This window comes from Sitophilus oryzae, unplaced genomic scaffold (genome assembly GCF_002938485.1).
Source record: "Sitophilus oryzae breed Bouriz unplaced genomic scaffold, Soryzae_2.0 scaffold_980_pilon_pilon, whole genome shotgun sequence".
NCBI lineage: Eukaryota > Metazoa > Arthropoda > Insecta > Coleoptera > Curculionidae > Sitophilus > Sitophilus oryzae.
In genome coordinates this window covers 2235159-2263076 of record NW_022147617.1, presented here as the reverse complement: position 1 = coordinate 2263076, position 27918 = coordinate 2235159, and the positions used below count along the sequence as shown (strand labels likewise).

The 27918-nt window shown below is 31.9% G+C and overlaps 1 protein-coding gene across 1 annotated transcript in view; it reads left to right on the top strand.

Moving 5' to 3' along the window:
- The window catches only part of LOC115891258 (headcase protein), a 169661-nt gene that overhangs the window by 6212 nt on the left and 135531 nt on the right, over positions 1–27918 (top strand). The window contains exon 3 of the mRNA XM_030911686.1: positions 3281–3595. Within this exon, the coding sequence (XP_030767546.1) occupies positions 3281–3595 (315 nt within the window). The remainder of the gene's footprint in view (positions 1–3280; positions 3596–27918) is intronic.

Below are 27918 nucleotides of genomic sequence, written 5' to 3'. Positions count from 1 at the left end.
CTTAAGTCGACAATAAAATTAGTACCATCTAATGTTCAAAGTGCATAGTACTTATTGCAGAATAAAATGTCGGCAGAAATTTGGAATGAACTAGAACACAAATTAGGGAAGGCGGAAGTTAGCTTGATCAATATTCAGCTGTTTCAAAAAGGTATAAAACAGCCTTGATTTCAGCTTATCTTTTGACATTGATTACTCCTCGGGAATAAAAATATAATAGTCTAAAAGCCAGTGAAAGGCTACTTGTATGTATTTGACCAGACCTAGGGTTTTGTACAATGAAGCCCCTATACTTACTGTACATGACATAGGGACTCACTAAGCCCAACGTGGCGGACGCGGCCGGCGCCAAGGTAAAAAAGGTATCGATTTTTGGTAAATTTTAAATGTTTTTGACCACGTCTGCCGTTTTGCAATTTGAAAATATATTATTATTATTATCGGAAAACAACAATGGCAGACCATTATCGCGCGTTTAACATTGTGGTACACAGTTTTGAAAGTGCCGAAAAAAAAATTTCGAAAGTAATTGACCAGATCGGTCATTAATATATTTTATTTATTAGGGTCTTATAAATTTATGTTAATCACGGCAGATGCCTTTATTGAGTACATACTTCAGCAGACAACAAAATCTGTACTGCTCTCCGATCAGATGTATGTTTATGACGTTCCCTGTTTCACATCAATATGATTTATTCTATCACTGTATTTATAGAAATTAATATTTAATTTTGTCCACAAGAAGCTCTTAGAAGTTGATGGTAAAGTTCACTCTAACAAGGTGGTATTGAGCTTGCATCAAAATTAAGTATTTTTTTTGCTGAAGTTTTAATTGACGTCGGAAGCTTTATAACTGCTGTCAAAAAAAGTTGGTACCTTCGATCATCAACGTCAATTGATTTTTTTGCATTATAAAGCTGGCAAATAAATTTCTGAATGCTGTTAATACCTGTTGTAACTGGTCCTCTGTGAAATTCAACATTTTTTTCAGTAACGTAAAAGATATTTTCTTCCCTTTATTAAAGAAAGACGGATTCAAATCACATTCTGTGAACGCATGGGAGCCCATTAAATTTTGGTTAACAATTTACCATAAAGGATTTTTTTGGAAAAATTCACCACGCTCTTTATAAATTTTTGTGACGTCAATATACCTTACGTTATTTCCATTTCCACTGAGCATCCAAATATTCGAATGAGAATTTTGTAAATGTGTTATACTTATTACCAATCATTATAATTAAGTTATAAGTTTATGCATACATCTGACCGGATAGTAGTTTAGATTTTGTTGTGTGCTGAAGTGTGTACTCAATAAAGACATCTGCCGTGATTAACATAAGTTTATAAGACCCTAATAAATAAAATATATCAATGGCAGATCTGGTCAATTACTTACTTTGAAAATTTTTTTTCAGCACTTTTAAAACTGTCTGCCACAATGATAAACGCGCGATAATGGTCTGCCATAATTGTTTTCCGATAATAATAATAATATATTTTCAAATTGCAAAACGGCAGACGTGGCCAAAAACATTTAAAATTTATCAAAAATCGATTCCTTCTTTACCTTGGCGTCCGCCGCGTCCGCCACGTTGAACTTAGTGAGTCCCCATGTCATGTACAGTAAGTATAGGGACTTCACTGTACAAAACCCTAGGTCTGGTCAAATACATACAGGTAGTTTTTCACTGGCTCTTAGACTATAAGCTGACATCAGAAGAACCTAGTTGTGCATTAGAGTTTGCGAATGAAATGTATTCAAATACTGGATTTCTGGCACTTCACAATTCAAAATAAATCTCTACCATTTGGAAGAGTAATCGATTCATACGAAATAACAAAAATCGGTCCAACATTCTAATAGATGAATAGATATTAGGTAGGTATATGGGTTATATGTTAGATCTTTTACAATTATTTTTCGATCTATTTCGAAGTATTTAAACGTTACAACAGCAAGTGTATAGTATTTCCGAAGTCAATTGGAAGTACCTAGTACCTACTGAGACTCTAATTCTTTTATCCCGACGATGCCGACAAAAACGCCGCCTACTAACTTCAGATAAACTATAACATTGTACTTATTTGATGAGATTTTTATAGCTTTATAGGAAAAGTTAAGTAATTTTTACAGTTTTTACATTTTTCCATTTATCATTCAAGTTTTTAACCAAGTTGATTTTTTTGATTTAAATCCATGATTAAAATAAAAAAGTCCGTTGATTTAAATCATTGTACCATGGACGAAGAATTTGCCATTCTGGTTTTTCTGCTATTTTCCTAATATTATGGTCCCATCTCAGGCTCTATACTGTAATTTTTGTGCTCCATCTATTGTCCGTTCTTCTTGCCAGGTGTCCTATCCATTGCCATTTTAAGCCCTGAGTCTTTTGTCGTATCCACTCTATTCGTTTGCGGTCTCTCTTCGTTATTTCCAGCATATTTCCAGCGTTCCATTGAGCGTTGTGCGACCTGCAGTTTCCTCACGAAGTCCGTTTTAAGTGTCCAGGTTTCGCATGCATAGGTCATGACTGGTAGTACACATTGGACGAATATTTTCTTCTTTAGGTAGAGTGGTATTATAGATTTGAATATGACGGAGTTTCTGCCATAAGTACTCCTCCATGTTAACTTAATTCTTCTTTTGATTTCTGGTAGTAGAGATCCCGAGCTGTGTATTAGTTATCCAAATATATATATTCTTCCACTACTTCCAGTATTGTATTATATATTTGAATGTCCCTTCCCTCCACTAGTTCGTTGTACATTACATTAGTTTTTGCTAAATTCATTTTGAGACCCACTTTATTGCTGGCCGTATTTAGTTCATTAATTTGTGCTGGCAGTTTTTCAGGACTATTGGCACTTAGGACTATGTCATCAGCGAATCTTAGATGGTTAAAATATTCTCCATCTATTTTTAATCCTTTGTTGGTTCAGTCCAGTTGACCGAAGATTTCTTCTAACGTTGCTGTAAACAGCTTTGGAGATATCGTATCTCCCTGTCGTACTCCTTTACCAATTGGAAACTCTAGGGTTGTTTTACATATCATTACTCTTGGTTTGGCTTTTTTGTATATGTTGGCGAGAGTTTTTATATAAGGCCTATCAATACCTTGTTTCGCTAGGGCTTCTATTATTGCCTTAGGATATATCGATTAGAAAGCCTTCTCAACGTCTATAAAGTCTATAAAAATAGAATATATCGAAAATATTATTATAGTTTTGTTGTTTCTAAATTATTACAAATCATATTATTTTCTCTGTTTCGTAGGTGTGGACGTGGACATCTTAAAAAAGATCTCGATTGGATGCCTCCTCCGCCGACCTCTAATATATTCGGTCGCATCGAGGAAATGGACGGCCTAAATTCCAAAAAGAAAAAGAGACGCAATCGCAACTCAAAGCCTTCGTTAACAATAGCTTCGGTTGGTCCTCTTATCGACAGCAGAACTAGAACCGGAAGCCTCTCATGCTCAAGCTCTGGCAGCAGTTCGCCGCCTGCTTCGTCATCTGAACCCAGCGTATCCCCAGTCCACGGTTCCCATTTAAAGAAAAAGAGCAAGATTGATTTCCCGGAAAGAATTCGGTAAGTTTCTGAATTACGAATTTTGTAAACCGAATTACGAATTTTGTTTTGTGATTAGCATGTAAAAGTTGTTTGCGAGACCACCTAGTTGAGTTAGTTAACAATAATAATTAAAGTACTAGTTATTTCGAAATGCTGCTGAGAAATTGCTGGCCGCATATGGCTGGATCTGCTGGAGTTGATGCAGGTGTTGAACCAATAACACCTAAATATAGTAGACCTAGCATTTTATAAATAATTAAAAAAAAAACTGAATAATACATTCGTTTCTTGTTCTATGTAAGTGGGAAAAAGACGGGCTGATATGAAGGATTTCGGGAGAAAATGGCAACGCTGCAACAGATATTCAAAATGTGAACTTCCGGCATAGCTACTTCTATTATAATTATAATTTTGTATTCAATTTGCGTAAATACGATTTTTGGATGCGATATATTGTTGTATTCGATGGGATGGATTTTAATTACTAACTCTTGTTTTTTATTAAAAAAAAAATATCTTACTGATCATAACCAAATTCACAAAATTAATCAAAAACTAAACGTCAATGAAATTTTAAATGTATACCTATCTCAGATAAGGTTTTATGTAGTTTTATCTATCTTTTGTTTTTCCTACTTATATAGCCAGCAAAATATGTTGGACGGAAACAACTCCCGACAGCGAATGTGCCTGAGATGATAATTTTATAGCGGTTAGAAAAAAAATGTACTAGAAAAAAAATCCTAGAATTAAATCGAGAGTTAAATGTAAAATTTCAGAACGGCATCTTCTCTTCTGTAATATTGATGATATAAAGAAGATATATAAAGATGTATTAAATTATTTATTTAAGTAAAATTTCATTACGCGTGCTGGGAGTAAATATTCAAGGCCGTGACACACGACCTAGCGTCACGACACGCGTCACGGAAAGTGGTAACGTTCGATAAAGTGGTAAACCAATGAGGGAGTTTGAAGCGTCGCGTCGTAACTCGGGCCCTATGTGAGCTAGGGGGCTGAAACTTGGAATGTAGATAGACATCTTTTCATGATATTTTGACGACGTTTCGTGCACTATGAAACTTCATGAAATGACCTCATCATTTGGCTAACTTGACCGATACGTGTCACTGTGAAAGTTAGTGTTTACATCGGTTTTGACGTAAGAAACGTCAAAAGTTAATGTCGTCCGACCAAACTTGGTGGGTAGGCTATGTGAGCGACGGTGCACACTGTCCCACCTTCAAAGTTGGATACAATGTTTCGTTTACATCTTCATCAGGGTGGGACTAATGATTTGATATTGAAGAAAAATGTAGGTCAATTTCGGCATAATTGGGGACGGGCTACTACGGGCTATTTCGAACCGTTGCCTCTACATGGACGAAATTATCAGGATTTTTGGGCATGTGGATAGAGATGAGAACGGACTCCTCAGACGGACAGACGTTCATTTTAATATAAATTTTGTAAAACCGAATCAGAGTAGTTATTAATTTTTAATTTATTTCTTTTTCAAACTACACTTTTTCAGACTTGTCCTTCAAATCCTTCAATTAAATAGCTGTTAGTAAGAAGTTTCGCTTCAAATATGCGCACATAGTGCACACAAATCTTTTTTATTTAAGGTACATTCAGGCTGAGAGCGTCGAGCGTCGCGTCGCGTTTGCGTCGCGCCCGCGTGTCGAAATGGAATCAATTCACTTAACTTAAATTACCGTTCACCTTCACCGTTCAGACAGACAGCGTCGCGTTTGGCGTTACGCTGGCGTCCGCAATGGGGCGGACGCGACGCAAACGCGATGCGACGCTCGACGCTCTCAGCCTGAATGTACCTTTATAAATAACACATTGTTGATTTCATGTGGTATAGTAGATAGAAACCGAGGTAGAAACTTCTGGCCGTATTAGGACCACTAGAAAGATTTGATTAGTTTCATTAGAATGGTAAAGAAATATTTTTTTAACATAGTCATAGATTGTATTTATTATTTTAAATATCAAATATGACAAAAATTATTTTTATTCCGCAGCTATACCATTCTTTGTCATAGTCGGAGATAACATATTGTATTTTAAACAACTATTTTTCATGAAATCTATCTCCACGAATTTAGCAACTACGAGGTAGAAAAGTTTGGAGTTTTTCAATTTTCATCTTGTCCGGTAAATACACTATTTATAATTTGTAATTTTATCAAAAAATATCCCATTAATCATAATTAGTGCACAAAATTAATCAATAGTTCACAAAATTAATCAATGAATAAACGTTAATGAAATTTCGAGTTATATTTTACATGTGTACTATATCAGATAAATTTTATGTAGTTTTCTTTGCAAAATAGTACACTAATTCACTACAATACACCAAAACTCCAAAACACTTTACTGTTGAACACAGGACACGCATTTCGCTGTCCATGTGAACATCATCAGCAGATGATAAAACCTGAACTTAGTTACTTTAACATGGTTAACGAAATGCGCGTCCAGTGTTTAAAAGTCAAGTGTTTAGGTGTATTGTGGTGAATTGATCGTTTAGTTTGCTGTTGTAACACCAAATTTTCCAACTCCGAACTGTAATATTTTCTCTATCTTTTATTTTTCCTATTTGGCCAGCAAAACATGTGGTACGGAAACAACTTCTCAAAGCGAATGTGTCTGAGATGATAATTTTATAGCGGTTAAATATATTATTCGGAATTAGAAAAAAAAATTCTAGAGTTAAATGTAAAATTTCAAAGCGGCTGGAATAAACATATACAAAGAAATATTAAATTACTTATTATTTGATTGTAAATAACATATTTAATAACAGAACTAGATTAATAAAAATATGAATTTGAAAGAAAATAGCAATCAATATCATAGCTATTATATTCCAGTGTCATATTAAATTGATGTTATATACCGATACTAGGAATACATTTATTCTGGGTGTATTCCTTAGACTAAAACTTCTAGACGGAGCAAGTCATTCATAAATCTACTACAACCATGTTCCACTTAGCCTGCTTAGAATGGAATCACGGAGGTTAAAATATCAATGAAAAGCCTTGAGTGGGGATAAGAACTTGGGACAGCAAATTTGGCGCGGCGATACTGGCCGGACTAATCCAATGGCGTACTAGTTTTCGCAATTTCCGAAATATGAATTTAATTAAATTAATATAAAATTAAAATCGATCTTTAAAAAACTGTGTTAGCTAGTATAAATCTAAAAATCTTATTTTTATTTTGATTTACATTTATACAAGACGCCTTAAATTTAATAGCATAGCATTTTAAAATGTCTTTATTTTATTAATTACCGATTTAACATAACATTTTTTTTTCAAATTACGACCATATTAGTTATAATTTTCAAGCTATGTATAAAACTCCGATTTATATATCAATTTAATTTTTATGTATATTTACTAACAGGTGCATTTTTTATTTAATGCTTTATAAAATATTTTTTCATTATTTTATAATCCTAAAACTTTGAAACCAAATTAAAAATAAATTTAAATATCTTTTATGCATGATTTAAATCATGTTCAGTGAATCTTGATTAGCACATACCTTGTGTTTTTCAGAAGTGATTCGCTCCTATAACTTTTGATTTTTTCCAAATAAAAAAATGAAATTTTGTATGTTACTAAATGACATAAATCGGGATTGATTGTTTTCAATTACTTGTTTCACCGGAAATGATTTAAACTTTTGAATTTTAAATGGTGCCCTAGGAAATTTTTTTCACTTTATTTGATAAAAAAATACATTATGACCATGGCATTCTAGAATGAAATTTAAAAAATACCAATAAAAAACAACTAAGTACAATATAAACAAACAGGTTTAACTTTGACAATCGACAGTAATTTTAAAATAAGTTTTTACAAATTAATTGAAGGGTTGTTTTTTACCCTAACTTTAAAACACCCTGTGCAATAATTTCGAGAGCAAATTTTCCTAAAACATTATTTTTTAGTGAGAACCCCCATCCTGAATATCATCAGTTATGTTAACACAGGCCTTGGTTAATTTTTAAGAGCAAAATGAACTGGCCACAAACATTTTGCAATGTTTTCGATTATTATCGTTACTTTTTAATGTTATTCGTCACTCATCTACCCGAAGCCCCATCTCGGGATATTAAAATATAACATCACATGCAAATTGTTGGTGGCAATTTCATTTCGCTCTTAAAAATGAACCAAGACATGTGTTGACATGAGTTAAAAACAAAATGCTCAGGAGACATGGTTCTGATCGAAAAATACTATTTTACGAAAAGTCACTCACTAAATTATTGCACAGGATGTTTTAAAGTTAGCGTAAAAAACAGCCGTACAATTAACCCTGTATAATAAACCAAATACTGAAGTTTATAAAAAACTGAATTTATTAATTAAAGTTGATATATAAAGTTTGCCAAAAAAATCATTAAAATAGGGCTAAAAGTAAAAGAAATATCACATTAAACTTGACGAAAAAATTATCCGTTGGGTTTTTATTACATCTGAGTGTATATTAAAAATATATTTAAAAATACATAAACAGACACATACATAAAATATAAAATATAGGAATTATTAATATATTCGACTATAAGATGGGTATTCACTTTGTAGGAGCGAAAAAAAACGGGAATCCATGACATTTATCATTAATTGTTTTTGATCAGAAATTTTGAAGGCAACACTGACGCCTTTTTTTGCGATCATACGATTTTTACGGGAGCATTGCATTAGGCAACATAACAAAGAACAAAATGTAGGTATTTCCAATTTACAGATGATTTACACAGGGCCTACCTAAAGTACCTTTTTTTTGTCTAACTAAACGTTTTATGATGCAATCTTCCTATGAAATTTCTCATGTAAATAACCATCAAGTTTAAAATAATTTATATTTTATATAGTATATAATTACTAAGTTCCAATGTGGTTAAATAATAATTTCTTTAATTCATCAATCTTGATTTAAAATGAAATGTAACGCTACTGTTTCGAAAGAATCACGTATTTTATGGTAGGTCAGTACTTGCCTGTGAAATGACACATCAGGATTTTTCGAACTATTTTTCTTGCAAACTTGGCACATATCAACCATGATTATACAATATTTATAATTCTTATATCGAATGTCACTATTTAAAATAATAAATTCACTACGTTTCAGTCAGAAAACACAAAAACACCTACAACGAAATAATTGCAAACACACGTGCCGCCAGTTTACTACGTCCAGATAAGAATTCCAATGTTGCCACGTTGACTGAACTATTTTCTGCTGATTAGATTAAATTATTTATTTTTCTATTTTTATTTAAGAGAACTGTTGTTTTACTTGCTTTAATCACTTAGTAAATGCTTATTATATACCATATAATAATTTTTACACGTAGCATCAATAAATTATATTTTATTAAATAACTTAAAGATAAGTATCTATAATGAATATTCCCTGTTATAACGATAAACTGCATGATATGGCACAATTGTCCCGCAAGACCATTAGACCGTATCTCATCGAAGGAGCCAAACAATGGATCGGCTCGCGCTCTCTATTGTCTTACTCTAAGGTGTATTCAGACCACTGGAAAGTTTCATAATCACTATAAATTCTAGGTACGGTATTTCATATAGTAACTAGAGATTTTGGATAACTTAAAAGCTACTACTGGAACTACTGCACTATGTGCGCACATTTTAAGTGAAACTTCTTACTTTCGTCTGTCTGTCTGTCCGTCTGTCCCTCTGAGGACTCCACTCTGGTACCTCTATCCACGTACCGAGTTTGGTTCCACTCGACCAATAATTAAGAAAAATCCTGATGATTTCATCCATACCAAAATCGTCCCACAATATCGAATCGTTAGTCCCACCCTTCCGTTAATTCCACCCGGTTTCACGCACCATCACAGCCAGTTGGATCGCCAACCTCCGAAGGGAGACGGCGGCATCAGAAGGAGAAGAAGAGTCCCACCCTGAAAACTTTGACCCTGATGAAGATGTAAACGAAACATCGTATCCAACTTTGCAGGGTTGGACCGTATGGCACCGTCGCTCACATAGCCCACCCACCAAATTTGGTCACGATCGGCCGACATCAACTTTTGACGTTTCTTGAAAACTAACATGGTCGTGTCCGGTCAAGTTGACCTTGGTCTAATCTATCAACATACCAAATTGCATTTAAATCGGACGACTTTTTGATTTGATTCATTGATGATGGGGTCATTGATGAGCCGTGCCACGGCCTTGAATTTTTACTCCCATCGCACGTAAAGAAGTTTCATTAAAAAATTCAAATTGAGAAAAAATCAATATTGAGAATATTTAAATTGTATATAAATTGAGATATCATAAAACATTTATTTTTTCTTACATATTTTCACTAAAATTGGTAAAATCAGATTCTATAAAAATTGTAATGGCTAATGGGGGTAAATTGTAATGGCTAACGAGACAGTTAGGTCGAAAAACTGGCTCTCGACAGAAGTTAAGCGACGTTAGATGATGTATGGACAAGTGAGCATCTAGAATACTTCCGTCTTGTTATTGTTCCAAGGCAAGAGTGGCACGCGTTGGTCATTTATGCTGCAGAGGCTGGATGACATCGTATATATCGAGTCTTCTTAAGGTGTTATGGAGATTCTTGCGTAGGCATTCATCTTTTTCTTTCTCATCACATGGTTCTCTTATTTGCAGAAAACTTGGGAGTGCTTCCTCTATGTTTATTCAATAACAACTTCTTCTCAACCAGGATAGCTTTCTTCGGTCTATTCCCCTTTTACCTCCTTCGATTTTACCCTGCAGAATTAGAAGCTGAAAGTGATAGCGTTCTCCACGTAACATATGTTCCAAATAAGCTATTTTTCTTTCTACACTGTAATGTATACTGCTTCAAAGGCGCTTTATTTTAATTAATTTATATATTTAGAAAATTGAAAATCTTCCGAACCATCAATATTTATGTGCTCCCAGAATGAGAGTAATAAAAAGATTGGAAATATTGGGACAGGTTCACAATAAATTGAATGTTGTACTAGGTCGAAATATATTACTAGTGCGCATATTTATGAGAAACTCTGTTGATTCCGCTAAAAATATATTCCGATTGAAAACTAATCTATAAATAGGTACATTGCTTAAAAGCTACCATTTAGAAACAGAATAAGGATTCGCGTTTACTAAATGTTTGTTTAAGTTATAAATGTAGTTGATCTTAATACATAAGTTGAGATATTGAATACTATTTGTGAAGGCTACTCTGTCGTGTTAAAGAAACCCTTTATCTGATGCATTAAACAAGATAAGGTGCTAATAATTGTAAATAGGGCATTTTTATAACCGTTAAATTTACCTAAAAGTGTTAAAACCTTACTCAATATTATAACGCGATTTTGTTTTGTTGATATACAAAAAAAACGGCTAGGTCATATTTAGAGTATAAACAGATGTTTTAGTAAATATTTACTCATTAAAGTGATTCAAAAGACCAAGATACGAGGAGCAGGCAATTTTAGATAATTTATAAATAGATGTTATTATCGTGTTTTTGTATGAACGCATAAAAACAGAGTTGTTATGACACAATAGCCAAAAGGAATATTTCTATTACCAAATGGGTAGTTGGAATTAATTTAAATTCTATATAATTTTAGTGAGTATGATGTGGTTCGTCATTGTTTGTTTGGAAATTCGTCCGTTGTGTTCGTGATATTTCTTTTGATAGTTAAAAAAATGCCGCAGAATCCATTGACGAATCGCATGCATAGACAAATATATTAAACATATAGGCAACTTATAATACATTTTAATTTTATTATACAAAGGCGCTCCTGGTAGCTTTTAATTTTATTATACAAAGGCAGCATATTAGCAGTACTAATTTAAAAAATCTATAACTGTAAGTAGATAATATATTTAATTTACTTACCTTTATATCCTTCGGAAACCCGATGTACAACAATTAAACTCCATGATAAAAAATAACTAAGAGTCTATACAAAACACAAATAATTGTCCCACCATTTAAAAAAAAACATGTCTAAAACAGAATACTGCCAAAAAATCTGAAGGATTTTAATTTTACATTCCATAAATCAAATCGAAATCAAACCGTAAAATGACAACAAAAGCGTCTCTGAGTGTCAGTTAAAAATCAAATTGCAATTACATTTGCATTGTTGATATTAACAGTTTTAATATTTTGCACCTCTGCATCTTGGAGGAAAAACTATTTTTAATGAACTGTCATTTCCATTTAAGTTTCCCAGCCATGGACGAACCGCATCAACGAATAGTGAGCATGGGGTTTTAGTAAATCAAAGAAAAACACTTTTTTGCAGACACTGTAGTGTAGTCGACCTCGCATGTACAGGATGTCCCCTTTTGGTTGATATAATAGTTCCGTTATTAGCGAATATAGGAGAATGCGATTTGCACAAACCTTTCCTACTTTTTGGCCAAACGGAAAATGTTGTAAACAAAATTTGCATAGCTCTATTTGTTTTTGAGCCACAAGGTCTTTTTGAAATTTTGCAATTTGGGACACACTCTTATCTCTGTTTTTCTACGAAAGAATTATTTTCGAAGTTATGGACTAAAGTTATATATTGAACAACTTGTATACCGGGTGCGTTTCAAAATTAGCTCACCCCTAAAACTTTGGTATGTTAGTGTATGACATAAATTAGGATTGATTTACGTATTCAATTCTTTTTGGCCACTTGCTGTTTCACCGGAAGTGACTGCAACTTTTGATTGCACCCTCGGTATATTTCTACTTTATTCGATAGAAAATGACACTCGAACAGAATGACATATTATATGTCAACTTTTGACTTTTTCACATATATGGTTTATTTAAAATTGCGGTTCGCATGCAAACGACAATTCGAGTTCAAATACAAACTGTGTGGTACCAAATTATTTGTAAAAAATGCTTTTTCCAAATATGATAATGAGTCACCATTGTTCCATTTGAAAAAATTGAAATATTATTAAAAATACGATTTGGGCATCTTTTAACCGACCAGGACAATGTACGAAAAACATTAGACGATCAAAAATATTTTTTTAAGACTCTTTGACTAAAAATTTGTGTTTTTAACACAGCTGGCACTCTAGATTGAAATTTAAAATACGATTTTTTTAAACGAAAATGTCAAAAGTTGACATATGATATGCTACTCTATTCAGAGTGTTATTTTTTATCGAATAAAGTAGAAACTTAATGAGGGTGCCATTTAAAAATCAAAAGTTGTAGTCATTTCTGGTGAAACAGGAAATGACCAAAAACAAGTGAATACATTAATCAATCCTAATTTATTTCATATACTAACATGCCAAATCTCGTTAAAAAATAAATAAAAGTTATAGGGGTGAGCCACTTTCGAGACGCACCTGGTATTTATAAATCATATGGTCCGGCTTGCTCTATGAGCTTCTCAAAAATATACAGGGTGGCGCACTTCATTCGCCTCGGTTGATTATACGAAAACGGAAAGATGTAGAAACAAAATATTTTATGGGTATATGTGGGAAGGTAATGTGCATAATTTAAAATTATTTTGAAATATACAGGGTGTGTCAGAACTAAGATCCATACCAAAGTTATATTTTTTCTTATGGAACACCTGGTATTTTATTTCGTTTTTGGATTCTTGGACATGAAATAAGGCATTTATTATAAGGGTTTAATTTGTTTAAAAACTTTGGTTTTTGAGATATTTAGAGATATTTAAATATGCATGCTATAATAAAAAAGATTGTCAACACCTTGTACATTTGCTTTTCAGAATTAATTCTTGTGCTGACTTTTAAGCCAAAGAAATAAACTTTACTGAATGATTTCATTGCTTCGTTTAATGTATACAGGGGTATAAAAAATTGCTAGTCTATTTTAAATATTTATATTACGTAAAAACTTTGTTATTTCAAATACAACACCCTGTGTGTTTTTTAAAATAAATCGAAGCAGATTCAAAAGCTCTTTCACGCTATATTAGGGTTTCCTATACCTATCTAGTTCAGATTTTTAATAAAAAGAGATTTTTCAATAAAATGGTAATCAAGATGGCTGGTGTCGCAATGGCAAGTTTGTAGTGACAGTTACTAGCTATTTTCAAAATCGAAATTAGTTTATGGACTTTATTTAAATTTATACTAGTTTACTTTTATTTAATTAACCTATAATAGTTTAATAACTAATATTTATTAAATATGTATTTATTATTCTATCAAGAAAAGCAAAGAAGTAGTTCTTTGATTTATTTTATGATGACTTGTAGATATATGGATTTTCTACGAAAGAGCCAATTACGGCAAATTCATTTTCTTCACTTCCAACGACAGGTTTCTGCCTAATAGATTTTTTATAAATCACACTGCCAGCTCTGCGAAATAGGACAAATAGTTTTACAAAAAGGAACGCTTATTCCAAGAAGATATCCAAATAGGAAGATTCCTATTTGGATATCTTTGAGCATAAGATCTTGAGGCCAAGAAGCAATTTTTCTAACAAAATAAAATCACTAGTAACATTTGTTCTGCTAGGAGATACTGCTTTATTTTTCTTGATAAAATAATGAATATTTACTTATTAAACTATTGTAAGTAGGTACATTTAAGTAAACTGTTATAAATCTAAATAATAATGTCCATAAACTAATGTCAATTTTGTAAATAGTTACTAACTGTCACTAGAAAATTGCCATGGCGACACTATATAGCCATCTTGATTGCGATTTTATTGAAAAATCGCTTTTTATTCAAAATCTGAGCTAGATAGTTATAAGAAACCCTAATACAGTTTGAAAGAGTATTTGAATTTACTTCTATTTATTTAAAAAAATACATGGTGTTGCATTTGAAATAACGAAGTTTTTATATAAAATAAATCCTTAAAATAGATCAGCATTTTTTGGTACCCCTGTATAAATTTAAGGAAGTAATAACATTTTTCAGTAAAGTTTATTTCCCTATCTTTAAACTCAAGCACAAGAATTAATTCTGAAAAGTAATGTACAGGGTGTTAGTTAATTCTATAGTAGCATGCATATTTAAATATCTTTAAATATCTCAAAAACCAAAGATTTTAAACATATTTAACCCTTATAATAAATGCCTTTTTTTGGGCCTAGGAATCCAAAAATGAAATAAAATACCGGGTGTTCCATAAGAAAAAATATAACTTTGGTATAGATCTTAGTTCTGAGACATACTTATATTTCAAAATAATTTTAAATTGTGCACATTGCCTCCCCACATATACCCATAAAATATTTTGTTTCTACATCTTTCCGTTTTCGTATAATCAACCGAGGCGAATGAGGTGCGCCACCCTGTATAATACTATAAATATTTATTTCCAATATTTACTGCAATATTTAAAATATATCATTTTCTTATTAATAGGCCATGATAAATAATAAAAAAAATTAAAATGGTATTTACCAAAATATTCACACACATATTAAAATTTTATTTAGGATTAAACTCTTATTATTATTATTAGGACTAAACTGCTACCACTGAATCTTTGAATATATTTTTTTTATAACGGGATTTATTATAACTGGATGGGGTTGTATAAACATCAACAAATATCTAAAAGCTTGCCTGGTAGCGTTTCCAAGTACATTGTTGTAGTTGCCACAATGTATTTCATTTTTCAAAATTATCTAAGTACAAAAGTCGAGAACGGAGAAAACCGGGCCTCTAGGAGGTCCTCGTATGGGTCCATTTCCCATGGTTCCATTTCGTATGGGTCTAATTTATTGATTTGGGAAATGTTTAAAATCATTTCTAGTTTCTAACTACATATTATTATCTTTTTTTAAATGGAGGTTATTTTTAACAGATATTTATTAATACAATAACACGATCTATAAAAGAAACGAAACATTTTAATATTAAATATAGATTATATATATATATATATATATATATATATATATATATATATATATATATATATATATATATATATATATATATATATATATATATATATATATATATATATATTAATATATATATAGATTAAAATACGCATTGTTCTCTTTTACAAAGTTTAATATTATTAAGAATATGCTATGTTAAAAATCGCCAAATTAAGTGGTTTTAATGAAAAATTATTTGATTACGGTTTTAAAAACTAAACAACATACCATTCTTTTAGCAGCAAAGTAAAATCTCTTAAACTTTAATTTATTCAGTAAGAGAGATTTAAGAAAGAATGTAAATTGACTCTTTTAGCAGGATTTCCTTACAATGAAGTTTTAAAAGAAGCATTACAAAACCCAAGAAAAATCCAAGGAAGTTTGCCTCCATTAAAACTTATTTCTGCCAACAAAAAATAAGCTCATAAGCCAGACGAAAACTTGTTTACCCAAGAATTTAAAAGAATTATTTAACTAAACTAATTAATTTTGTTTTTAAGAAGATATTTACTCCGGTATTTGCCGTTCTATCTCATTAAGAATTTTTAAGGTATTACATAAAAAATTATACATTATTAAATAAAGGGGGAGGTAAAGTTTTGCGAGATAAAGTACGAATTGTGTTTTATTAATTGAATAATATAGAATATCGTTTTTTTGTACTAAAAAATAATTATAAAAATGAAACAAACCTTGAAAAATATAGTAAATAGATAAAAATTCGAAAAATATTTTTCGAATCTGAATTGTGATACTTAGACATATACAGGGTGTCCCAATATTCTGTGGACAAAGAACTACTACATATTTTTTGAATCAAAATAAGATCATTGGACATAATTACCTCTATACAAAAGTGCTTCGCTTTACCGCTAGAGGGCATCAAACTTTAAAAAAATAAACATATTTTGCCAGATATTTTAAGAACCGTTATTTCTATTTGAATGAGATTTGGGTGTCTATGTTTTGCTAAGTGCTTTAACATTTGACTTTTACAAAAGTGAAGAAAAAATACGGGAAGGATGAAATAGCTTTCATCCTAGTATGCATGTAGGTAGCCCCCACCCCTACATAAATTTTAGTATATTTTCCAATTCACCTGATGACAGATTTTTTTCGTAAAATGATCCCTCTGGTATTTACTAAATTTTTTGTCTCTTGTAAAAAACGTTATATCGGATAGTTTTTGAGAAAAATTTGTTTGTAGAATTTATTTTCCAAAGCAGACCTACAAAATGTACAGGGAGTTGCAATATTCCGTAAGATTATTAGAGCGTAATAGATTTTATGCGCCTTCCTAGGTTTTGGAAGACATTTTTTAGAAGTCAGCTTCGGAAATTGTTATTTATGATATAAGTGCTAAAAGTTGTATTTTATTTTGTGAGAAGGGAAGCTTGGGTTAGGTTTGGTCCCATCCCTTCGAACTTCGAACTTTTAGCAGACATATCATACACTATTTTTTCTACAAACAAGTTTATGCTCGTATATATCAAAGTATTATTACTTTTTACGTTAATGAATAATTCATAATATGTCATTCTGAAATCAAATTCATTATGAAGTTTATGGTTGCTAGGGTAATTGAAAGATTCCAAACATTCGATCATTTGTTGTCAACTTCAGTTGTCAACTAACTAACAATAATTATCTTCAACTCCCAGTGGATGACATACCAAGAATTTACAACTTTGAGAAACACCTCACTGTAGTATTGAGTAATAAAAAGGATTGGGAAGAAAGAAACGCTTACTCAGCATATAAAAGCGCATACCATCACGTGGTATACTGATGCTTCCAAAACCAAAGCAGGGACAGGTATAGGAGTATTTGGGCCAAAAACTAAATACTCCGATCCAATGGGCACCTACCCCAGTATCCTTCAGGCAGAAATTTACGCTATCAAAAGATGCGTACAATTTATCTTAGATAGGAACTATCGAAAACAGGAAATTGCCATCCTATCCGATAATTAAGCAGCACTTAACGCGATCAACTCGGTAAGCATCAATTCGAAGTTGGTCAACGAATGCCTAGAGAAGCTCAACAAATTAGGCAAAGAAAATAAAGTCCTCCTACTCTGGGTGCCTGCTCACCAAGGGATAGAAGGCAATGAAAAAGCAAATAATCTAGCTAGAAAAGGAGCCACTAATTGAACCAGAACCGTTCTGTTTTCCAAACGGGAACCAACTGAAAGCGGAACTGAAGAATCTGGAAGACTCCATCCGTAACTTGGAATGGGTGTCCTTCAGCGGTCTAAGACACTCGAAAAAGTTCCTCAGAACTTACGACCGAGAAAAATCAAAAGTTTTCCTTGATTTAAGTATAAACAATCTTCGGATTGTCACGGGGTTTCTAACCTCTGTCTCCTCAACGAACACCTCAGTAGGTTGAAGCTGAGAAACAACGGCGAATGCACATTTTGTGGGGAAAATGGGGAAACACCAGAACACCTTATCACTGAGTGCGCCGAGACGACGACCATCCGTGCCATGAATTTTGGTACGTATGATGTCGAGGATGGAGAGCGGGTCTCTGTGGAACCGTCTCAGATACTGGCTTTTGTTAAAGCCCTGAGACTGTATAATGAGTTATAACTCGTTATAACACTCTAACACACAATAGATCTATAAGATCGCAGTGATTAACTCCCCTCCTAAACATTCTACATTCTACAATAATTATCGCTTCAGTGTTAAAAGTAAATCACGTGACTTACTTTTAGCACTGGTGAAACTTTTATCATCAGTGACATTGTGTCACTGATGATAAAAGTGAAAAAAATTAAAAATTACATTTTTACTGATGTTTGTAGAAAAATATTTTTTTTCCTCAGTATATGCGGTGGCGTTTCTACAAGATACAAAAAATGTGGCAAATGCTAGAAGGATCATTTTACGAGAAAAAAAATCGATCGTGGCATTGTCGATTGAGATGGAAAATTATTATTTATACTAAAATTTATGTAGATATGAGGGTAGTTTTCACCCTTCCCTTACATTTTCTTGATTTTTTAGAAAATCAACTGTTAAAGCCTCGGTTAAAGCACTTAGTAAAATATAGACACCCATATTCTCATTCAAATCGGAACGGTTCTTAAAAAAATGAAAAAATGTTTATTTTTTTTAATTTGATGCCCTCTAACGGACAAACGAAGCACTTTTGTATAGAGGTATATTATATTCCAATCACTAAAGAATCCAATGATAAATAACATCTGAGAGCAAATTGTGACGATGTCACCAAACAGTGCCGTAGCACATATTTTTCTTAACTTCGCTGTTTGAAGCAATATTTATATTTTTTGATAATTGTTTTGACTACGCCTATGGTGTATCATCCTAATTAATTACGAAAAAAACGTATTAAAATGTTAACAAAAGGTACAAAACTAGTATCGACGTATAGCATATATCAAGTACATATAGATGTTAATTGAAATTGAAGAATAATTATCGAATTCAATAACAAAATGCTAAAAAGGTGGAGTGGACTGTTTATTTACCTATGAAACGTAACTCCTGGCTCTTTCTTATCGCTGCTGCTTTTACACTTGAAAGCTGTACAACTAATCACCATTGTAATAAAGTTTATACAAAGTTTACTACACACAAACTATTAAAAATCGCTAAAATTGTCGCTGGTGGCCAAATGATGACTCATTGTTTGCCACCAAAAGAAAGGTCTCTAAGGTCACAAATTCTGCTGCAGCCCGTATAGGGGCGTTACACTGTAAAAAAAAATGAGTGAAATTTTACTCAGATTTCACTCAATACTTTCTCAATTTCTGTCTACACCCGATTGAGTGAAATTTCCACTCTACAGAACTGAGTGAATCTTCAATTCTCAGAGTGAAAAGCACTGAGTGTTTTCACTCAATTGAGATTAGACGAAAGACTCCTTTTTTACTCATTATGGTTTACCTTGAGTTGGATTTTGATCGATTTTGATAATTTATTCACTTTAAAATGAGTGAACTCACTAAGTGTTGAGTTCAAGTACACCTTTTATTGAGTGACTTTTACTCAAATTTGTGTTACACTTAACTCGATTTGTACTCATATCTGAGTATTAATTTCACTCAGTATTGAGAAATATATTCAAAATGATTTTTTTAAAAGCTATATGTAAGCTAACTTGTTATTTTATAACAGGTGGGCAGATGCCTTTCAAAGGTAAGTTTCAGTTTAAGACATTGTCTCGACCATGCCCATTTCCAAAAATTCACTTTTGGGAGGCATCTGTTTACTTGTAATAAAATAACAATTTAGCTTACATATAGCTTTTAAAAAAATAATTTTGAATATTTCGTTTTTTTTTAACATTTTGGATGAAAATGTACTCAATTATTTCACTCAAAAAAATCACTCCCTGAGAAATATGTGTTCACTCAGGCTGATTTTTTACAGTGTACGTGTGCTTATATTCTTTAGTCATTGTTATATTCAATATATAGTGCATTTGGTTAGGTTAGGTTAGGATTGGTGCATCATTTCTTTGAATTATAAATGAGGTTTCGAGTGAGGTATTAACACGGTTAACAGTGTAATAGTATCTGTAGTATTAAGCTTACTGAGAAGTGTCTTACCGTATTATCAAGTGTTCAAATCAGTGTTCAGCGTATGGAAAATCGCATCTATTGGCGTAAGAAATAGCATTAGAATATATACAAAGAATGTATAGAAATTGCATACTGCTAGACTAAATTGTTGAATTTGATTTTTGATTGAATTTCTGAATTGAATGCAAAGAATGCATAGACAAAGAAATAGCATACATAGAATGAATAGCATTCATTTCAAAATTAAAGAATTCCGGACTTTTCTTTATTTATTCTCGAGTTTTTATTCTCTCGACTCCATTTTCATTACTTATTTTTACTTACACAACGTTTCGGTCAGAAGTATCACTGACCGGTATCGAGTGTGAACTAATCTAAATCCTAAAACTACTGAGCTTACTAGAGCCGAGCATTCACCCGTGAAGAAGTTATGTACAGTCAAGCATATAGGTTGTCCACTGAGAATACCCGCATTAGTGCGTTTTATATTTTAGGTTGCCATATTGTTGACATATCCATCTTGGATTGCTAAAAATTTTATTATTGCTAGATATGAATACGGCCTCTTTAAATTTACGTTTTTTCCAATGGGGTTGCTTGTGGACAACCCCGGCTTCCGACCATTTTATTGGTGAATGCTCGGCTCTAGTATATGTATGATACCGGATGCGTCAGTAGTTTTAGAATATAGATTAGTTCACACTTGATAACGCTTAATGATACTTTTGACCGAAACGTTGTGTAAGCAAAAATAAATACAGACAAGTCCGAAATTATTTTAGTTTCAATACTGAATCATTTTCTATAATATTCAAAGTAATTCATCTCATGGTTAATATGTATAACCGATGCTCATTTTAATATGCATAGTTTACGTTTAACATGTCTAATTTTAATGTAATATGCAGTTTTTAACTAGTAATATTTAATTATTAATTTACATTCATAATCTATTTCTAATTAATAAGAGATCATATTTATTCAATCGTGTAAGTATTATTGGATCTCTTTTTCCTTATAATTATTAAAGAAAAGCTAGCGAATTAAAGAAAATAGGTGTGGCAGTAAAATGCACTTTTTATATTAGCATGTTACGTTATAGCAGTATTAGAGTAACAGCAGCAAGTAGCAGTACAGAATATGCTGTATCAAGGTTAAAACCATACATTATTAGATTTTTTTATAAAGGACTGAGAATAAGTAAATAGAATGCATTTTGATGTATGAAATAAATTTAATACAGTATGAAATTTTTAAGGTAATTAAAATAAACATAATATTATGTAGTTTCTGTTGGGTTATACCGGGTGCGTCTCAAAAGTGGCTCACTCCTAGTTAAAAACACGAGAGTTGGTATGTTAATATATGACATAAATTAGGATTGATTGACGTATTCAATTGTTTTCGGTCACTTCCAGTTTCACCGGAAATGACTACAACTTTTGATTTTTAAATGGCACCCTCGGTACTTTTTTACTTTATTCGATAGAAACTAACACTCTGAATAGAATGACATATCATATGTCAATTTTTGACATTTTCGCATATGGTTTATTTGAAATTATAACTTGCAGTTCGTAACGAAAATTTGACTCGAAATACCAAGTGTGTGGTATCAAATTATTCGTAAAAAAATGCCTTTTCCAAATATCCTAATGAGCCACCCTCGTTTCATTTGAAAAAAAATGAGATATGATTAAAAATACGATTTGAGCATTTTCTAACTGGCCAGGACCAGACACTAAATACATTAGACGATCCAATCTATTTTTCCAAGGCTCCTTGATTGCAAATTAGTGTTTTTAACATAGCTGTGGCACTCTAGATTGAAATATAAAATACAATTTTTTATTAAGTGAGAATGTCAAAAGTTGACATATGATATGTTATTCTATTCAGAATATCATTTTCTATCGAATAAAGTAAAAAAAAATACTGAGGGTGCCGTTTAAAAATCAAAAGTTGTAGTCATATCCTGTAAAACAGGAAGTGACCAAAAACAATTGAATACGTCAATCAATCCTGATTTATGTCATATACTAACGTACCAAGTCTCAATTATTTTATCTAAAAAAATAAAAAAGTTATAGGGGTGAGCCACGTTTGAGACGCACCCGGTATAGCGAGCACAGGTTAATTATGGTTATACGAACTATACAGATAATTGTAGATAATTAACAATGATAGCTTTCAGACCATACATCAAATATGCTTACTTTTCTAGAAATTTATTAGTTTTATAAAGACTCTTACTCTTTGTTGCAATAGAAAAAATAGTATAAAAATGATATTATGTGTGTCATTAAAGGTGTACAGAGACGCTGTTTCTCTAAAAAAAATAAAACTGCTAGGAATATAACAACAATACTATATCAAAACAAATTATGCAGATTAAATCAGTTATTCTATTTATAACAATTGTGGGGGCACGGTTATATTGGTTGTAAACAACATAAAGCATTTTTATTTATCTTACACTATATAATTTAAAATTAAATATTTGTGTAGCAAAAATAAAGTTATTTGTTAACTTTTGGCAGTAGATAAAATATAATATTTTGCAGTTTAAATTTAGTTCCATGATATTTATCTTATCAGAAAGTCACTCTATTTAACAATTAATGATATTTTTTGAAAGGTGTTTTTAAATTTTACCTTTTTCCTGAAATACGTCAAATACGTCTCTTATATTGAAGATTTAATTTTAAGTGTCTAACTCAATTTATAATTTTTCTTTTTCATATTTAAAGATAATAGAAAAAGTTTTTAATGTATTTTTTGCGAGGATGCCGATTTTGTAACTCAAAATTTTTTAAAACGTCAACTTTGAGATATGCGACGCTATCTTGATTTTTTTTAAATAGAAACACCCACACATTTTAGCATCTTCCGGTAGACAATTTTTAGCTAATTTCAAATATTTTTACTTAGTTTAGTATACTTTGCCCTTTTGATTAGCGATGGGAACTATCGAATGAATTAGACTATCGAATATTTAATGAATGAATGATTTCAACTATCGAATGGTTTTATTCGAATAAAATCATTCATTCATTTGTATACGAAAGCATATGTGACAACCTCGCCGTGCGACTAAATGGTTATCGTTGAGCCACGACTATCGAATGCTTTTGATAAATGAAATTTAGTATTCGTTTGATTTTTGTATGCGTCAGTGGCATTATTAGTTCTTCCAAATTTTTATAACTTAGCCGTATAAATACTGTGCTATTTTTGCGTTTATTAAAATAGTTAAAATACTAAAATAGTAGTTATTTTTTAATTTTATTTATTGACGATTGTGTGCATGTGCAGGTGGTCAAAATTTTTCCGAAAATTTGTGTGGTTTTCCGTAGTCTGATCTTTCAATTATTTAATTTTATATGATATATGGTCTATTTTTTAATGGGAAATTTTGAGAAGTAGCAATTTTTAAGAGAGATGAGATGAAATTACAATTAATTTTAAAAATACGTATTTGTATTTTAGATGTTTTAATAATATGAATTAGTTGAACTTAATAATCATATTTAAGTAATCTGGTTAAGTAAATGGTTATCGAACTCAAACTATGGGGTGAGAAAATTAAAATGAAAGTTTTACACGTGCCAATTTAAAAAAAATGTTAACGATGTTTGTATTTTGTTTATGCTAATTCTCTTACATGTAGTTTTTTACGAAGAAATATTTCATTTATTTTTTAAAGTAAATGCCAGTAAAAGTAAATATAATTTTTAAACAGTAATATAAAGCACCTAATATAAATAATTTTGATTTCTAATTTTTTATTTATATTTTTCTTCGATTACACTGTATGCTTAGAAGATTAATAAATGTTTATATTTCATGATTTTAAAATTTGTTGTTAATATAACAAATTAGTTCTGTAATTATTATTATTATTTAATAAACCAACGTTGCCCCCCAAAAAATTTAGAGACTATATTATTTTTAAATAGGATCTAATATAAATAATTTTGACATCTAATTTGTTGTTTATATTTTGCTACTATTTAAAAGAAATATTTATATTAAATGATTTTAAATTTTGTTGTTAATAGGTATAACAAATTATTACTATTATTATTATTTATTAAACCAGTCTTTGCTTAAAAACATTAAAAATCATTATTAATAAAAAAAATGCAGAATATATAGACATACTATCCCTAACTAACTAAAGTCAAACAATAATATTCTTTGCTAATATCAACTAATACCAAAATATGGCAACAGCGCCCTTCATAATGTATTTTCTGTGTAAATACTAGCACCTCAATAAAAAAAATAATGTGTCCTTATCTATATCTGACTCCGCAAAAAATCAAAGATGCCGGCTTCTTTCATAGCATAGCCACCGACCGCTGTCGGGTTTCTCGGGAAGAAACCTACGTCGCCGGGCGACAACTAAAATTCAGTTGATATTTTATTATAATCGATCCTGACGAATAAATGAATTTCATAAATGAATGAATTTTATTAAATGAATGGTTTTTGCTGCCGAATTGCTAGAATACAATATTTCAAGGCAAATGACGGATCTATTCGATAATTTTTATTCGAATAGTTTTCAACGAATGTTTTCTTACTAACTATCGAATTATTCGAATGAATTGCAACTATCGAATGTTTCGATAGTATTCATTCGATAGTTCCCACTACTACTTTTGATATACTTCACCCTTTACCCTTTTTGATATACTTAAATTTTCGATACATTTAAAAATTAAATGTTCCAAAATCATTTTAAGTGTCTCACCCAATTTAAAATTTTCTTGTTTCTTATTTTAAGATAGTAAAAAGATACTTTAATGTAATTTTTACTAAAAATTTTTTAAAACGTCAATTTTGACAGATGTAGAAGAATATAGAATGTTTAGGAGGGGAGTGAATCACCGCGACCTTACAGATCTATTGTATGTTCCCCTTTCTTGAGTTATAACGAGTTAAACTAATCATACAGTTTCATGGTTTTAACTAAACCCAGTATCTGAGGCGGCTCCACAGAGGTCAACTCTCCATCCTCGACATCAGCCGTACCAAAGTTCATAGCACGAACGGTTGTCTCGGCGCGGCGCACTCTGGTGCTTCCCCATTTTTCCAATAGGATCTGCATTCGCCGTTGTTTCTCGCCTACTGAGGTGTTCGTTGAGGAGACAGTGTCCTGTTAGAAACCGCGTGACAATCCGAAGATTGTTTTTACTTAATCAAGGAAAACTTTTGATTTTTCTCGGTCGTAAGTTCTGCGGAACTTTTTCCAGTGTCTCAGATCCTTGGATGACACCCAGTCCTGGTTACGGATGGAGTCTTTCAGATTCTTCAGTTCCGCTTTCAGTTGGTTCCCGCTTAGAAAACAGAACGGTTCTGGTCCAGTTAGTGGAGTGTTCGCTCCTGTTCTAGCTAGATCATTTGCTTTTTCATTGCCTTCTATCCCTTGGTGGGCAGGCACCCAGAGCAGGACTTTATTTTCTTTGCCTAATTTGTTCAGCTTCTCTAGGCATTCTTTGACCAATTTCGAATTGATGGTTACTGATCGTGTTTAGTGCTGCTTGACTATTGGATAAGATGGCTATTTCCTCTTTTTGATAGTTCGTATCTAAGATAAATTGTACGCATGTTTCGATAGCGTAAATTTCTACCTGAAGGATGCTGGAGTAGGTGCCCATTGGCCGAAAATTAAATACTCCTATCCCTGTCTCTGTTTTGGTTTTGGAAGCATCAGTATACCACGTAAGGTGCCCGGTGGCGTAGAGGTACAGGCTCTCGTCTACCAATCTCAAGGTAGTGGGTTCGAATCCTACACCTGGCATTTCATCAGCCGACTATTTTTATTAAAAAAAATAGTTTGGGTACCTAGGTCGACTCAGCCTTAAATGAGTACTTGGGATTCATAATCCTGATGTAATAATAGGCGGTTGAAGCATAGTGCTAGCCACATTACCTTCCTTGTATACCAAACGGCTCTAGCATGGCAACCTGTACCTTGCTACTCCCAAGGCGTCAAATGCTATATACGGGAGCTATTATTATTAGTATACCACGTTATAGTATGGTCTTTTACATGGTGAGCTGTTTCTTCCTTCCAATCATTTTTATTGCTCAATACTACAGTGAGGTGTTTCTAAAAGTTGTCAATTCTTGGTGTGTCATCCACTGGGAGTTGGAGAAGTTGATTTTTTTTTGAGGGTGTTCCAAGCCCCTGATCTGAAAACTCTCCCAGTACTGCTATTTTGACAGATACGACGCCATCTTGATTTTTTTAATGAAAACCCCCTCTTATTTTAGCATCGCCCGGTAGGCAATTTTTAGCTAATTTCAAAAACAGACATTTTGGTATACTTGCACTTACCGTTTTCTATATAGAGGGTGTTGAAAATCACGATATCATCTAATTTTTATGTATTTGAATATGAATGCCATTCACTTACTGTAACTAAATGGTATTCGTATTCAAATGCATGAAATTTACATAAATTGAGGTAGGTATCTAATGATAAATGACTAGGAGTTTAATTTCTTGTAGTGATACTTAAAAATATGAATGAAAACCCAATCAAAATTAAAAATTTTATTTCCAATACAAGTGAAGAAATAGCAAACAAATAATACTAAAGTCAATCTAGTAATCAGACGATACTATATTTTCGTGTTTAAATTGTAACGCTCTTACTTTGCAAAGAGTTAAGAACATTTAAGAACACAAAATTAGAAGAAAATAATATTAAAGTTTTGGTAATAATTTATTAGCCGAAACACTAAGACAAGAACATCAAAATGCCATTAAATTAACATTTTAATAGTCGGCTGTCAACTAAATAAAACTATGTTCTTTTATTTTGCACAGCACACTCTACCTTTCTTGGCGAATTTAGAACCCTTATTACTCAGTTACTAGTGATTCAAAAGTATTTTCACAAATTTCGGTTATGATTGCTGACATTATTTTTGTGCTTGCTGTTTTGGTTACCGAGATACGAAATGAAATGCTAGCAAAAAATAAATCATTTTGAAATTACCCCTCAATGAGTTAAGTTGGTTTTATGAAATTTTGTGGACTAAATAACCATCTAGAGTCTAGAGACACTTTTGTGAAAAATATGATATGGCACTGGCGAATGTATTGTTAACTTTCTTTTAATTAAGGGTAATTTTTATGGCGTCGCTAACATTTCAATATTTAAAATGCTACCTAAATCCCAATTTTTTTAAAGACAACACACTATATTATTTTTATTTTCGATGCAGAATTAAAAAATGGATATTTTTTGTATTTTAAGTAAGTATACTCATAAATTTTTAAACCGCTAAAATTTTTAAAATATTTTAAATACAAAAAATGTTTATTTCTTATTTTTCAAGAAAAATAATATACACGGTGTTGCCTTTAAAAATTGAGATATAGTATTCTTAATATGGCGATATTAATCACCGTGACCTTAAATATCTATTGTGTTCCCCACGCTGTTCCCTTTTCTGGAATTATAACTCATCATAAGTCATACAGTCTATAACTCATACATGGAGATTTTTCTATTGTAGGGTATTTCCCATGTCCCATCCTCCTCTGACAATAACTGTTCTTCCTCTAAGGAATTGACATCTACCGCTGGGGTTTGGACCTCCATGCCCTTCACAGTTGTCTTCGGCTGAGGTGCTCGTTATGTGGAGGCTGATGGATCTGTTTTGATTTTCTCCACCTCGTTAACTTGGTATCTAGGTTAGGTTAGGTTGCTGGGGTTTGGGGACATGTTTGATCCCTCACTTGGAGGCCTTGGGCCCATTGCGATACCTCTATATTATTGTACCAAACCTTCCCCTCATTCGTTCTTTGCGTTAGAG